Source organism: Panthera uncia (genome assembly GCF_023721935.1).
Source record: "Panthera uncia isolate 11264 chromosome A3 unlocalized genomic scaffold, Puncia_PCG_1.0 HiC_scaffold_12, whole genome shotgun sequence".
Taxonomy (NCBI): domain Eukaryota; kingdom Metazoa; phylum Chordata; class Mammalia; order Carnivora; family Felidae; genus Panthera; species Panthera uncia.
In genome coordinates, this window is record NW_026057579.1 from 14,385,481 (window position 1) to 14,402,676 (window position 17,196).

General features: G+C 36.9%; 1 protein-coding gene across 7 annotated transcripts in view; it reads right to left on the minus strand.

Moving 5' to 3' along the window:
* The window catches only part of BIRC6 (baculoviral IAP repeat containing 6), a 224,931-nt gene that overhangs the window by 176,607 nt on the left and 31,128 nt on the right, over window positions 1–17,196 (minus strand). For all 7 annotated transcript variants that reach the window (XR_007462427.1, XM_049652325.1, XM_049652324.1 and 4 more), the window contains exons 4-8: window positions 12,506–12,699; window positions 9,647–9,758; window positions 8,719–8,801; window positions 3,562–3,784; window positions 3,322–3,482 (exon numbers count right to left, since the gene is read on the minus strand). Coding sequence is in view for 6 of the 7 variants with exons in the window: in XM_049652325.1 (XP_049508282.1) it covers window positions 3,322–3,482; window positions 3,562–3,784; window positions 8,719–8,801; window positions 9,647–9,758; window positions 12,506–12,699 (773 nt within the window). In the remaining variant the exon portion in view is untranslated. The remainder of the gene's footprint in view (window positions 1–3,321; window positions 3,483–3,561; window positions 3,785–8,718; window positions 8,802–9,646; window positions 9,759–12,505; window positions 12,700–17,196) is intronic.

The window sequence follows — 17,196 nt, forward strand, 5'->3', positions numbered from 1 at the left end:
ATGAGTGGGAGAGAGCCAAAGCATAAGAGACTGTTAAAAACTGAGAACAAATTGAGGGTTGATGGGGGGTGGGAGGGAGGGCAGGGTGGGAGGGAGGGCAGGGTGGGTGATGGGTATTGAGGAGGGCACCTTTTGGGATGAGCACTGGGTGTTGTATGGAAACCAATTTGACAGTAAATTTCATATATTAAAAAATAAAAAAATTAAAAAATTAAAAACAAACAAACAAACAAACAAACAAACAAAAAAAAACAAAATAGCTTATGACAGAAAAATTCTCATACCATTACATAATAAAATCATGAGTAAAATGATTGAATTGTACACCAAAAGGGTGAATTTTGTGATATGTAATTATACCTCAATAAAACTTTTAAATATGGGTTAAAAAACATAAATACATATTAAAAAATTTAACATATATATATATTAACATAACCGAATGATGTGAGTATGGGTACTCTACGTTTCTTCAAGTTACTTCTCTGTATTGTCTAATTTTTCTACTTTAAGCATGCATTAGGTATATAATAAACACTACATTTCCTGAACCCTTGTACACACACAAAATCTTTTGCAGAGTAATAAATGTGCAAAATAAACCAGATATTATAAGTAAGTTTTAAATGGTTAGTTGGGATTATCTGTTTTTGAAAACTGAAGATTACAGGGATACCTTAGTTTTGATACATCAATACTATAAACAACTTCAAAATTAAATGCAGGAAATTTCTACCCATTTGAAAAACATAATATAGGGGCGCCTGGGTGGCGCAGTCGGTTAAGCATCCGACTTCAGCCAGGTCACGATCTCGCGGTCTGTGAGTTCGAGCCCCGCGTCAGGCTCTGGGCTGATGGCTCGGAGCCTGGAGCCTGTTTCCGATTCTGTGTCTCCCTCTCTCTCTGCCCCTCCCCCGTTCATGCTCTGTCTCTCTCTGTCCCAAAAATAAATAAAAAACGTTGAAAAAAAAATTAAAAAAAAAAAAAACAAAACCACACATAATATACAAATGAGACAAAAATGTTAATTCATTAAAATTAAGTGTGTCCCCAAATAAGTATTCTTCTTTCCCAAATAAAAATTCTTCTCTGAATGAATTCAGAACAAAGAAAAATGTTGCCTTTTAAGTAGAAAGGGTTGTAAACAATTCGTGGGCAAACTATACTACTAACTACTTTAAGCATCTTGGCTAAGCTTTAATCTGTTCAATTAAATATTAATTCTTCAAGCTAATGAAACTCACAGAGTATATTTTAAAACCAAATATATTGTATCTTGTAGCACAAAATCAGTAGTAGTTTAGTTCATTATATTTACTACCAGTGCAACAGAAATCCTGCTGCCTCTGGGGGAGGGGAAGAACAGAGAGGGAGACTGAGGTTAGATATGAAGTTCCACCTCTTCGGCTTCCTCCTGCCACCCCAACTTAAGAGTACTCTTTCTGTATGATTCGCTTCACTTTCTCAGGAGAAAAGTGTCCTTCTATCCTAGAAAGACTGCCTCTTAAAAGTAGGCAGAGAGGTTTATATCCCAACTCCAGCACACTACCCCACACAGTACCTGCCCACCTGAAATACTGGATACACGTTTACCAAAAATGTACATTTTACCTAAGTGAGTGTGTGTGTGTGTCTGTGTGTGTGTGTGTGTGTGTGTGTGTGTGTGTGCGCGCGCGCGCGCATCGGCGTAATCTTAAAGAGTATGTCTTGAATTCAATTTTTAATCCCCAAATTACAAAACCCCAAGACAAAAGTTCTAATTAAAATCAGTGTTCAGGGGCACCTGGGTGGCTTAGTTGGTTGGGTGTCCGACTTCAGCTCAGGTCATGATCCCGTGGTTCATGGGTTTGAGCCCCACGTCAGGCTCTGTGCTGGCAGCTCAGAGCCTGGAGCCTACTTTGGATTCTGTGTCTCCCTCTCTCTCTGCCCCTCCCCTGCTCATGCTGTCTTTCAAAAATGAATGTTTAAAAAAAATTTTTTAAATAATAAAAAAATAAGTAAATAAGTGTTTAAAAGCACATACTAATTTCATCATCTTATATAAATTTTCCACTAAGAAAATCACAGACCTCAAGCACACTTACTTTCTAGTCCTATTGACAAATGTGCTCAAAACTCAAATTATAGCTCAGGTGCTTTCCCATCAAGTTCTCACAGGGATTTATAATAACTAAAAACAACCATGAAGCTTTAATTCAGTCTGTTCCAGAGCTCAGGCCACATTCATTTACCTACCCAGAATTTATACATTATCATTACCAAGACAGACTAGACAGAGCTAACCTTCCCAACTAATATATCATGAATTTTCCATTAATTCCCTTAATAAAATAATTCGTACTAATAAAATTTTACATGAGTTCTTAATGAAAACACACGCCATCAAAGGGACTATGAAGCAAAATACTGTTCAACCACGAACTGTGGCATATAACATCGATCACACATCAGTAACATAAGAAGCCCCTGCAAGTGAAAAATGATAGACCTCCTCAGCATCAGGGCACCTGACCATAGTTAAATAGGCTCCATTTCACATTGCTACTCTCAGAATCTTAAAAGGGAGTAGCTTCTACTGCCTACCACAAGTTGGGTACTTTGTGGAACCCTTTATTCGGTCCACCTGACTACACTGCAGACATTCCTCTATAGTTCTAGCCGAGTTCAGAGCTATAACTGCAGTGTCTTGGGAGACGAGTGGGTGAAGTGAGATTATACTTTGACTCTCTTACCCCCACGCAGATCAAATACAGCTACAGAAATCAAGACTGTCAGAAAAGCTGAATGGAAAAGAATCCAACACAGCATTTTTACCAGAATGTCTCTTTAGCAATCATGCCTCAACTCACTGCTGACTACTGATAAACTATTTTACATAATTGGGTCATCTTGCCTAGCCAGAAGTTTTTTTCACTATCCAACGGTACTGATACAATTTAAGGTGTCAATGAAAAAAAGTGGAAACCAAAATCATTTGGTTCAACTGCTCTAGGAAAAAATATACAACAAGATAAAACTTCAAGTATAATCCGAGGATTTCATTTCATTATTTAGACTTTATTTTTCAGTGCAGCAAGTATTTCCAGTTGGCACAGATTGAGACAGAATATAAAAGTACGTTTTACAGACTATAGCATTTCTGAATGAAAAACTTTTCTCAAGAATCACAGAGCTCTTTCAGATCTAACAACTGAACATTTATTCTCCATTCTCTTGACCTAATATTTTTTTCTGCCTCTTTAATTAGAATTAAGAAAATATAAAATTTAGGAAAACACCTGACTTTTATAAATGCCACTAAAAAAAAAAAACCTCACATACCTATCTCCTTCTAATTTGGGTATATCTGAGCAACTGGAGGAGTCTTCCAGCCATGCCAAAGTTGGTCTCCTGGATTCAACTGCTGAGCTTGGCTCTCCCGACAGAATAAGCTGTTGTACAATTGCTGGATCATAGGCATTAATTTCAAACTTTAAGTGCACCTAAACAAATGAAAAGCCTAAGTTTAAAACTGATTTTTTTCCTCAACTACTAATCTATCACTTCAAAATTGAAACATACCTTCATAAGTTTGGAAACATCCCATATGCAGATCTTTCCTCGTTTTGTTGCAGCAGCTAGAAAATGAGGGCAGCTCCCCGACCCAAAGCAAGATATTCGGTCAGTTCCATCCGTACAAGGAAACTGTGCAGGACTTGTTGCGAGAGTGACTGACAACGGCACATTCTGTGTGTGCTCACCTTTCACAAATGGGCAGTTTGGGGAATGTCTCTCGTGTTCAGACCTTTACACAGATTAAGGAAGGAAAAGTTTACTGAACAACATCAAGCTGTTAAATCTGTAGATTAAAAGAGAACTCCAGGATCTTTCCTTTTTTAAAAAAACAATTAATTAGACTTTATTAAAAAGACTCAAATACCAAATCACTCCATCTGATCAAGATCACTAACATCCTACCACTCACTTTGGTAGCAGTTACTCTTCACTTGAATGGATTACATAGAAGGTCAGTCTCAAATGACACAGAACACTACAGTATAATTTATACTCTATTAACATACTGATAAAATTATTTAAAGTTCTGATAATTCCTCACAGTTTCCTACAACTGTAAATAAATAACTACTCTGTTTCAGTTTAAAATTCTCCATAAAGGTACAACAGGTAATAAGAATGTATTATATATTTGAAATTTGAGAAACAAATATATCTTAAATTAGATCTCAACACATGTACACACACAGAATGGCAACTAAGCAGAGGTGATAGATGTATTAATTAGCTTGATTGTGGTGGTCTTTTCAGAGTGTACATGTACCAAAACATCAAGTTATACCCCTTAAATATATGTAATTTTTACATGTCAAAGATCTCTCAATAAAGCAATTTTTAAATTATATATAATTATATGCATACTTACATTTATCAGTGGCCACAATATAAATGATATAGAGTAAAAACTCAACAAATGCCATTCGTAACACAAAAAATCTTTTAGTAAAGATCTGAAAGCAAAAAGATCTATAGAGTATGGATAAAATGACCTAGATTAAGAACACACGTAGGTGAATAGGTGGCTCAGTCAGTTAAGCACCCGACTCTTGATTTCGGCTCATGATCTCATGATTTCTGGAATCGAGCCCCGCATTGGGCTCTGGGCTGAGAGCACATAGCCTGCTTGGGATTCTCTCTCTTCTTCTCTCTCTGCTCCTCCCTCTGCTCACTCCCTCTCTCAAAAATAAACTTAAAAAACAAACAAACAAAAAAAGATGCGCAAATACATCTTATACATTAACTACAGGACCAGACCAGATAAATAACCTCTAAACAAAATTTATTTTGGGGGGCGCCTGAGTGACTCCGTCAGTTGAGCGTGGGTCTTCCACTCAGGTCATGATCTCATGCTACACAAGTTCAAGCCCTGCCTAGGCTCTGTGCTGACATCTCAGAACCTGGAGCCTGCTTCAGATTCTGTGTCTCCCCTCTCCCTGTCCCTCCCTGGCTCGTATGCTGTCTCTTCCCCTTCTCTCAAAAACAAATAAACACTAAAAGAAAAAGCTTAAAAAAATAATTTTCTCAAATATTGAAAGCAGGATCAACTTTTACACTGAAAAAATTATCTCTCCAACTTTGTGACTACTTTGTTTCTTTCTGGTTATTCTTTTTTTACTTTCACTAGCTGTAATTACACAGCATTATTTGAAATGCCACGACGTTTCTACCAAAAAAAGTCTTTTTTTTTTTTCATTTCCATGGCAAAGAAATAAAAACTATACTTAAAAAATATGCTATTCCTTGGGGTGTACATATTTCTTTATACAAGGTACCTACAACTTACCTATATCCATATGTAAATCCTAGATAATCTGTAATACACAGATGTCTTACATAATTGCTTTTACATGGCATCCCCCAAGCATATATTTCAACTGGATTCCCTCCAGCTAAATCCTAATATATTTTTCTCTTTCCTAAGTTTTAACTTTTTAATTAAAATGTTATTTACACAACACATGATTATAAAGCTAAATATCACTCAATTATAATATCCAATCCCAGTAATCTCTTTTCCCACCTCCAAATGACCACTTTTATGAGTTTAAGTGGTATATTTCTAAAATATTTTTTATACATATAATATAGGGTTTTTTCATTTTAAAGAAAAAGTACTATTATATGAATCATTCTACAACAGATCTTTTGATAAAATAACATACCTAAAAGTTACTGAAGGTGATTAATAGAGAGCAAACTATTGATTCCTTTTATTTTTACTTGTTGGATAATAGATTTTATGAGTATACCATATTTTGTTTGGCTATTCCATCCTGACAGGTATTTAAGATGACTCCATGTTTACAACTGCAGCTTCCAACCATTTTTATGCCTCTTTGCATACAAGAGGAATTAGTTCTCTGGGGTAAATAAGTACAAGTAGAATTAACAGATAATAGGGTGTGCTCAATTTATTTTTTAAAAACTTCAATCTCCCTCCAAAGTAGTTCTACTGACTCCCACCATCAAAATGTGAGAGTCCCATTCTCCACTTGTAAGCCTTCCTTCTTTTCCCCCTTACAGATTCAGAAGGTACCTAGGCTCAGCTCCCCAGCTGTGCTCAATCTTACTTCCTCCTACCCATTTAGAACACTGTCCTCAGGCCATCAATAATACTATCAATTGCTCAAATTTGAAGAATCCTGAATCCTTCCTTGGACAAAGAAGGGGTAGAATCTTTGATTCTCTGACCAAGCTGAAAATCTGAACCAATTCCCCACAATCAAAATATTTTTGAATAAACTTATATTCTATAAAATCATGACATAATTTTTCAGGTGGGTTAAATAACTGAGGATCAGCCTGAGAAACTAAAAGGACACATTAAAATGGTTTCTAGGGGTGCGTGGGTGGCTCAGTTAAGCATCCAACTCTTGATTTCAACTCAGGTCATGATCTCACAGTTCTTGTGTTCAAGCCCCACGTCAGGTTTTGTGCTAACAGTATGAAGCCTGCTTGGGATTCTCTGTCTCTGTGTCTCTCTCGGTCTCTCTCTCTCTCTCTCTCTCTCTCTCTCTCTCTCTCTCTCCACCCTCTCCCACTCTTGCAATAAATTAACTAACTAAACAAATAAATAAAATGGTTTCTAAGGGTGACTAGGTGGCTCAGTCGGTTAAGCATCCAACTCTAGATTTTGGTTCAGGTCATGATCTCATGGTTTGTGTGCCCCAGCCCCACCTCGGGTTCTGTCCTAAGAGTGTGGACCTGCTTCAGGTTCTCTCTCCCTCTCTCTCTCCCCCTCCCTCGTTCTTGCTCTTGTTCTCAAAATAAATAAACTTTAAAACAAACAAATAAATAAGTAAAATGGTTTTTAGGGGCACCTTGGTGGCTAAGTCGGTTAAGTGTCTGATTCCTGATTTTGGCTCAGGTCTTGATCTCATGGTTAGTGGGTTCAAGCCCTGCATCAGGCTCTGCGCTGACTGTGCAAAGCCTGCTTGGGATTCTTTCTCTCCCCCCACCTCTCAAAAATGAACATTTTAAAAAATAATAAAATAAAATTGTTTCTATATCTTGGGGTGCCCAGGTGGCTCAGTTAAGCATCCGACTCTTGATTTTAACTCAGATCACGTCATAAGATCGAGCCCTGTGTTTAGTGCAATCTGCTTAAGATTCTCTCTCCCCTGCCCTCTCTGCCCCTGACCCACTCACATTCTCTCTCTCTCTCTCTCAAATTAAAAAAAAAAAAAAAATTGTTTCTATACATATATAAATGGTTTCTAGGGGAAAAGACTGAGTTCCAAATAGAACTTTAACCTAAACTGGAAACTGCATGTGTTTGACTCGCAGTCCACAGATGTTTCATGCAGTATACCCCATTGCAAGCTGGAATCCATGCACACATTCCAATAGACTTTAGCTAGTTCATCCCATTCACATCAGCTGATTAACATTCAGAAACCTCAAACTAATTTTACTACAAAAGAAATGATGTATCTTAAAACCAAATCAAATCTTGGCTCCGTCACTTATTAGCCATATCCCCTTTGACAAATTTTATTTTCTGTATTTACATTGGGATAATTCCTATCTCACTGAGTGACTATAAGGATTAAGTTGGGACTATTCTCCATTCTCTCCTATAAAATGACGATAATAATATCTACTTCATAGGGCTAATGTGAGAACTAAACAAGTTAAAAATATATAAAGTGCATAGGATGGTATGTGGTAAGTGGCAGTATATAAATACTTGTTATTATAATTACTATTTCTATTAATAGGACCTCAGTTATTCATAAAAATTACGTTTTGATACATGCTCTCTAATGTTTAACCAAGTTCTTCCCTTTTTCTTTTTTATGTATTTATTTTGAGAGAGACAGTGCTAGCAGGGGAGGGGCAGAGAGTCCCAAGCAGGCTCCACACTGTCAGGGCAAAGACCGTGGCAGAACTCAAACCCACAAACTGTGAGATCATGACCTGAGCCAAAACTAAGAGTCGGGTGTTTCACCAACTGAGCCACCCAGGTGCCCCAAATATTTAACCAAGTACTAAAGTTTCATCCACTAGAATTCAAATTACCACAGACTCCCTAAAATTACTTCAAAGTTAAAAACGTAAACCGTAGGGTGCCTGGGTGGTTCAGTCAGTTAAAGCGTCCGACTTTGCTCAGGTCATGATCTCATGGTTGGTGAGCCTGAGCCCCACATCAGGCTCTCTGCTGTCAGAATAGGGCCCACTTCAGATCCTCTGTCCCCCTCTCTCTCTGGCCCTTCCCCACTCAAGCTCGCTCGCTCTCTCTCTCTCTCTCTCTCTCTCTCAAAAATAAATAAACATTAAAAAAAAAAAAACTTTAAAAAAATGTAAATCATAAGGCCATCCTCTATGGATTCCCTACTGATAGGCTGCCCTCAACAGACCAAGATTAAACTGCTGACGTTTATCATGCTGTATCAGCTTACTTTGTCAAAGCCTTCTGGTTTCAGAGCCTAATTCTATTTCTTTGGCACTTCTCCCATGTAGATTTTAGGAAGTCAAAGACCTTAGCTACTATACGCCAACTGATGTGACAGAGCATAACACTCTCATTCTCTTAGGACTAAGGCAAAAATACAGATGGCAAAAAGGCAAAAATATTACTCTATCTAGATGAAATAAGGAAAGTTTAAAAGCCTACTTATAGGACTAACTTAGCCTATCACATCCAGAAAAATCAAAACTCACCAAGGTTCATCAGTAGGTTCCCAACAAACGAGACACACGCTACAAGTAAAACACATGGCTCTATCATCTCCAGATGAGGCAGGCTGCAAGTTTATAAAGAAGACAAAAAGCTTAATATTAAAATAACCTTTTAATGAAAACACTTCTTAAAAAGTTCATAATTTTAGGTAAAATACCATACTGAGGAAAAGACAATCTATACACTGGTCCCAAAAATACAGTGAGTGCCCTAATGCTTAAATATTCGCTTTATTTGAAAAATCGTGTTTCATCAAAAAATGAGCACTAAATCAAACATGGAGGCACACACATACTCAATCTCTGATCTAGCATCTTCTAATTGTATTATTAAAGTATTTGAAATACAGTTAAATATATAAGGAAATAGAGTCTAATGGATTTTATTATTAAAAACAATATCATACAACAACACAAGAAAGCCAAGTAAAAAAGGAAAGCTAACTAGTGAACCTAATTTGTGTCATATTCTTCAAGACACATGAGACAAAATGCCATATATATAAAATGTATCAAAATCTGAACATATACGTCTGAAAACAAACATTAATATTTTTGAGCACTTACTCTACTTAGCACCTACTATGACCACAGATGTAGTAAATTTACTATATAGTTAAAAAATATATATATCTGGTTTCTGAAAGAAAATAGTTATGAAGCATTAACTCAGCTGTTAGTTACTTGTAACAAATATTTTTTCCTTTTTGTACACAATACAGGATATAGGAGATAGCCAGTCAGTATTATGATCAAATGTCCAAGAATAAAACAACTCACACAAATGCAAAAACAAAAGCACACAGCAAGGTTGCATAAAGTAAGTTTTTCAAAGAGTATTAAAATGTTGATGATTTTACTGAAGACTACAAAAGCATACTGAAAAACATGTTTTCTGAGTCTTTTTCACCTGATGATAAAATCCAGCTTGAGCCATGGGATCTGGTTGTGCCCATCTATAGCCTACATGAGGCCATGAGGTAAACGTCTCCCGTCTGTTAGCTTCACTATACATCAATGATCTAAAAGTAAACATACTTTATGTAATCGAAGGTAGGCATCAAATTATAGTGACGCTCCTATTTAACAATGAAGAAAAATTTTACTAAATTATCAACAAAAACTGGGAATGGACTAATGACCAAGTTCCAATCTGTATTTTAAACTAAAAATGATTACTTTTAGCAATTTCCCTTAAACAGTGTAGGCAAAAAGAAAAGATTGACGGCTACAAGTGATAATTTCAGAGATAGATTAAATTAATGAATGTTGCAGAATTACCAAGCAGAGAACAGAAAATCTAGAAAGGTAAAGATAGAGAACCATATGCTTTCATCATGTGCCAAGTTTTACATAAATGGATAAAACCACAACCAAAGGAACAGTGGTTTTATCTCAACCTTGTTGAAAAAGTATTTTCTGGTTTAAAAAAAATTTAAGTAGAAAGCAGTTTTCCTTCTGTTCTTTCTCCAGAGAAATCCTTTTCCAGGAAAGCTATACCCTTCAGGGAATTATCAAAAAAGGAAATCTTCATATGTTTTCATATTAAAATATATAGCTTGCTGTGACTAAACCTATAACCTAGGCTATGTTTTTAAGTGAGTTTTTTTAATTTACTTTTTAAATTAAGCTCTATGCCCAACGGGGGGCTCAAACTCACAACCCCAAAATCAAGAGTCACATGATCTACCAACCAAGCCAGCCAGGCACCCCAACCTAGACTATTTTTTAAAGAATGATACCCAATTTAGAAAAAGTCTAAATGGCTTCAAGAAAGAAAGAACTGGTAAGCAAAGGTTATTCTTCCAAATACAAAAGTCCAAATGATAAGAGGAAGGGGGAAAAAGAGAGAAAGTGGTATAAAGGTCATCACAGTGAGACCAGAAAAATACTTTTCTCTAAATTCTTCCCTAAATTAGCACATAATTTCTTACAATATTGCCAGGGAGTTTAGGTTTAACTCATAGTTGTGTTCTGGTTTAAAAAAAACAAAACAAAAACAAAACAGGGGTGCCTGGGTGCCTCAGCTGGTTAAATATTTGGCTCTTGAATTCAACTCAGGTCATGATCCCAGATGGGATTGAGCCCCACATTGTGTGTGAAACCTGATTAAGGTTCTCTCTCCCCCTCTCTCTCTCTCTCTCTCCTCTGCCCCTCTTCACCGCTCGCTGGCTCTCACTCGCTTTAAATTAGAAAAGAAAAGGGAAAAAAACAAAGTTGTTGGGTTAGAAAAGCCTTATCATTCACAGGCTATAAATGTCTTCAGGATTTGTGTCAGACAGAAAACTGTCCACTTACTTATATTACCAAACAAAAGAACAACAGCATCTAACAGACCCTGACTCAAACCTCCAACAGACCTAAGTTCATGAATGTCCTTATGAGGTTCCTAGATGCATTTTTACTGAAAAAAACAGCACAGACTACATCAAAATTAGTATTTTGAGACATTTAAACACCTCCAGAAACACTGAATATCCTATCCACTGAACGCATTTCCTAAAATAAGACATTTACCACAGCTTGCATGATTTCTTTAGAAACCTAGCTACTGTTTGCAAAGAAAATAGCTCTGAAGGGCTGTTTTATAATCTCAAGATAGGCACAGCTCTAGGAAAAGAAATACTTATTCCAGGTACATATTTCCACCCCCCTCTCCAGACATAGTCTAAGGAATATTTTAATGACAGCCATACTACCTATTACCTAAAAGCTATTCAGATTATAAATGATAGTTTCTACATTTTACCCAAAAGACACAGATTGCAATACTGCTACAGAATATAAAAATCTTTCCCAAATGTTAACCAAAAGAAGTTATTTATATAATAGAATCACTCAACAAAAAAATAGGCAACTGATTAAGCAAAAGTCTCAAGTTTACCAAGACATAAGCTAATAAATATTGCAAACTAATGTAAGAGCCACACTTAATAGAAGTTAAAGCTAATTTATTCGGTAGTGCCTTTGTTAACATCAGCATGTACTATTTATAAATGTACTTCAGAAAAAAAGCATAGGAAGTTATAATTCACATCCAGTGAAAATGTGAAAATGTAAAATTTTCCCCATACATGGGAAGGCAAAGGTGAACTTATCAAAATTGCTAGATTTAATATTTCCTTATAGCATTTCTAAACTTCAGTACTTTTAGTAAGAACCTGATATATGTTATTTCAAATTTAACATTTAAATGAACATATTACTGACTTTTTAATTAGTATTACACAGAGTAGGACCTCAATGAATCTCTACTGAAGAAAATACTGGCCAAACTAAGATTTTTGTGAACTGCTTAAATCCAGGGAAGGAGGCACAGAAACTGTAATTCAATATCACCCTGATTTTTCAACTCTTCTCATTTTCTAAGTAGGAAACAATATATAGCTCTTCTACATGAATTCTGGCATAGCTTTTCAACTTATAAAAATTTATCTCAAAGGTCACAAAATTTCAACCAGGCAAAATTCTTCTTCTCTACTGAATAATTATATTTTTAGGTGGACTCAAATATTTACTATGTACAGAGCTGGAATTTTCAAAGTACAGTTTTATGGCCTCTTTAAATACCTCCCAGGCACCAAAAGAAATTATTTAATCGCAATTCAAATACTAATTCACTTCAGTATTTTGATATGAGAATCTGAATGGTTTTCAAAATTATTTTGAAATACATTTTCAATCATAATTAAATTTTTGTTATTCTTGGTTAATCAAAACCTAATTGGTTCAATTTCACTGTCACATCTCTTCATAAGCAAGGTTATACCTGTCCACAGAACGGCCTGGCCCCACTCCAAGTTCTGGACGAGCACTAGGTAAGAGGTAAGACAATCTGTCCATCACTGAGGATGCCACAGGTAAGGCAGCAACATTTTGATTTATTTTCTTGAGTTCATTCACAATGGCACTGGCAATGGACTTCAACACATGATGAGGAAGATGAAATGTAACTGTGGCCCACTGAAATAAATTGGGAATGAAAGCAAAGAAAAATGTATTCAACAGTTTAAACCAAAACTATAACTTATACATTACAAAATAAAGAACTACTTATCAGTTTCAGGTCAGTTTACTCTATTAACTCAACATTTAAAGCAGAAACTTGCAATTATAGAAAAAAATGAAACCTCAATTAGAAAAAGTTTAGAACCTGATGGTAGCACATCTTCTTACGTATGCATCAACAATTGAGGATAACGAAAATCATCTGTGGTTTTTCATATTCCTCCAGCACATTTACAATGTTAAGCACAAACTAGGCACTCAAACATCTCCACTCATAAGAACATACTTGTGTATATACTTGTGAACATACTTGTATATATACTTGTATATATAATACTTGTGTGTGCGTGTATATGTGTGTGTGTGTATGTGTGTGTGTGTATATATATATATATATATATATATATATATATATATATACTTATATACTTGTACAGTGTATCACTACTTGGCATATGAGGATTTACTTCAGTTTAGCAGACTCTTATGTATTTGATGTTAGTTAATTCAGCGAAGCAACTAAAAGCACAGATGTTGTAGTTACACAGACTTGGATTCCAAGACCATCTTCATCATCAACTATGTGACCCTGATCAAATTAACTTCATTCTCCTGCTTCTGTGATATGGGGAAAAACAAATACCTACTCACATAATGTTCTTAAGAAAATTCAAGTGAGAATTGGTACAATCTTTAATACAGTAAGCATTCAACAAATATTAACTATAATTATTTAACATAAAAATTATTTTAAAAGTTAGAAAGCGAAGATGCTCAGTATTATCCTTCCAGAGAAGTAAGTCTATAAAACCATTTCATTTTTATATCCTATCTTTGCTCACCTATGGTTTCCACGGTGTCTAGTACATTCTAGGCAGCCTACTAAATTATTACTTATCTAACTAGAAAAACTTGTGGATAGAGACACGACTTATCTTGCTAAAAAGAGAGACAGAAAGAAATTGAAAGCCTCTTACTTTGTTTCTAGAACTAACCCATTCATAGGTCCAGAGCCTCTTGCTTGAATCCCCTTGAGAAAGGATACTACAATATTGCCCCACTTCACTGTAAATCATACTTCAAGCCTTCCCCAAAAGCACCTGTAGACGACATTCACTACAGTCACCGTCCATGAGGAAATAGAAAATATTATGATCTTTCAGGCACTACAAAGCAGTAGCACTGAACTAATTTAAAACATCACTGTGGTCCACTAGTGAAAGTGGGGATTTGTGGTGGTCAAGTGATTAATGGAGTTTTTTCCCAAAGTTGTCTCAGTGAGCTCTGTGGATCCCCGTACCTGTGTTGTAGTTATTTGTCCCATTACCAAATGCATAATAGGAAGAGATATAAAACAGACAACTAGAAAAATTTCCACATTGTTTCTCTGGTCCTCTCTAAAAAGTAGTAAAGGAAAAAAGGCCAAGCGGAAGCACCTAGAACTTCCATTCTCTAGAAAGCTACTAAACCAGAACAATACCACATTCTTGAGGAAATCTCTGAGATTAATGCCACTTTAAGAGACCTGATAGATACAGGGGAATTCAAACTATCTCACCTTCATTTAACTTCATTTTCATTTATCTCACCTTCATTAATTGGCCTGTTTGGCCAATGCAAAATGTAAATGGATCGGAAAGAAAAACTGTGGATTATAAACTATCAGGTGACTTCAATTGCAGCTGCTGTTCCAGATGACGTATCTTTACTGGAGAAGTCAACAAATCCCTTGATATCTGGTAGGCAGTTACAGTTTTGTGAAATACTCTTTCTTTATACCAATTTTTAAGGACCATCCAAAAGTAAACTGCTTTTATATGGCAGTAACACCCAAGCTTCAGTCTTACCCTGGGACTGTATCTCATGCTCTTTAGCGTATCTAATCTGCAGAAATCTTGATGAACTTAACATCCTGCAGACCACCACACTGGTCTACTACATCATGCTGTAACACACTATAGCATGACGGTGATTGGTCTGGATGAGGAGAAAGTAGCAAGGAACTTACATGCCTTAGTAAGACACACACAAGCCAGAGAGGATCAATAATACCCAGAAAAACTCAGAGTCCTACAGCTTCTGTGAAGTTTCTGGAGGTACAGTGGACTGAGCATGTCAGGATAGTCCTTCCAAGGTGAAAGACAAGTTGCTTCAACTTACAGAAGCAAATACTGAAAAAGAGGCACAATGCTTGGTAGGCCTAACTGGATTCTGGACCCAATATTCAGTATATGTGAGTGTGCCACTCTATCAATTTTCAAAGAATACATGAGGCACAGAACAAGAAGCTCTGTAGCAGGTCCTGGCTGAATCACGAGATATTCTGCCATCTGTACCAGTGAACACATTCAATGACATGAGAAGTGTGTGTGGCAAGTGAAGATCCTGAAAGGCCTATCTGACAAGCTACACTGGAACAACTACCAGCACAAACATTAGGGTAAAGCCATGCCCTCTTCTGTAAATAACTGTTCTTTTGAGAACAGTTTCTGGCTTCCCAGTCCTGACAGAAATTAATACCAATCCATGAAATATGTGTCTGTGCGATCAGAGCTGCCCAACACAAACTAGATGTTATATGTTATATAGATGTTATACACCAAACCATAATACTGGGCACAAAATACAAGTTTCCTTCATTAGGTGATTTATAAATCAGTCTTGAGAAAGTCCAAAAGGCCAGTTTTGGACAAGGTGAATAAAGCAAGTAACTCAGACTTCTTCAGTACCTACTCTTGTTATAATCCCGCCTTCTCATTCAGCATTGATGGCTTCACAGAGAACTACATAGAAGGTAAACGTGGAAGAAAAACTTTGGCTCTGATTTACAGATGGTTCTGCACATCTGTACCACCCTAAAGTGATAGCTACAACATCACAACCTCAATCAGGATAGTAGTGAAGGTAAATCTTCTCAGTGGGCAGGACTTCAACCAGTATATTGGCTGTTCTCTTTGTCTGGATTGAGTACTGCCCATAAGTAAAGATCCTCACTGATTAATGGACAGTAGCTAATGTTTTGGCTGGATGGTCAGGCATTTGGAAACATCAGGATGGTAGCCAAGGGTAAAGGTCTATGTACAGACCTCTCAAAATAAACATAGAATGTGAAAATATTTATGAAATACACAAATGCTCATCAAAAAACATCTACTCCTGAGGAAACTGACAAATTATACACATTGTATTAGTGTCACTATACGGTTGAGACCTAAACATAACTAAATTTTAGTAGTTACTATCACCTAGGGATATGTAAAATATTTTTGGAACTTTGTGTCTCTCATTTCTGGGGACAGGGAGAGGGAATCTTCATTTATAAAAAGTAAAAGCATCGTATTCTTGTTGTATCAGTATTAAAGGTTCAGGTATGTACAGAAAGTGTGTATGGAGATGGTGAACAGTCAAAGGGTACGCTGTGCCAATTATCAAACTATGATCTCTCAGCTTCAAATGGACCCTTTATTTCTCTTCCCTATCATGCTAGGGCTAGGACTCTGCAAACTGCATTTCTTCTTTGCCAGCCGGTTTCCTGTCTGTCAGGTTCTGACACAAGGAACACAGGATGGAAACTCGAAAGCACGATGGGGGGGGGGGGGGGGGGGGGGGGGGGGGGGGGCGGACGACTTCCCCTTGCTATTCCTTGTCACTACTGTCAATGCTGTTTCAGCACAGGACCTGGTGGCAGCAGTTGATTCTTACAGTCTCCAGCATTTTGTTTTGTTTATTCAGCATTCCCAGAACCAGTCTCACAGAGCTCCTCAGAAGCAGTAACACCAGCCAAGCTGCACCTCTCTTCAGAGATCTGTGTCTCAGCTCCACAAACTCCAATCCCCAAACTCCTGAGGTACCAGCTGGGCAGCAGCTCCTCCTGAGAAGTCTGAGTCCCAGACCCATAGGGCCTATTCTCTAAGCCTGTATGTGCTGGCAACCCTCATTTCTTGTTCCTCCAGACCAAGGTGAGAGCTGCTTCCCGTAGTTACTATCTGTGTGTTTACTCACGGTTTCCATTTCACTTTTTCAATTTCCAAACACAGGTTAAAATCAATTCTTTATGATAGATTCTCTCTGTTGAAATGCATAGTATGGTTTCTATTTTACTAAATGTCTCATCAATGGAATAAAAGTTAATGTATCATTGTAAATCTATATTAAAAACTCAGTATCAGGAAGGATACAGCTGATCTGACGATTAATATCAAAGATACTCAAGATACATTCTTAAATTTAAAAAGCAAGATACAGGGGCGCCTGGCTGGCTCAGTCGGTTAAGCGTCCGACTTCAATTCAGGTCACAATCTCACAGTCCGTGAGTTCGAGCCCCGCGTCGGGCTCTGGGCTGATGGCTCAGAGCCTGGAGCCTGCTTCGGATTCTGTGTCTCCCTCTCTCTCTGCCCCTCCCCCGTTCATGCTCTGCCTCTCTCTGTCTCAAAAATAAATAAACGTTAAAAA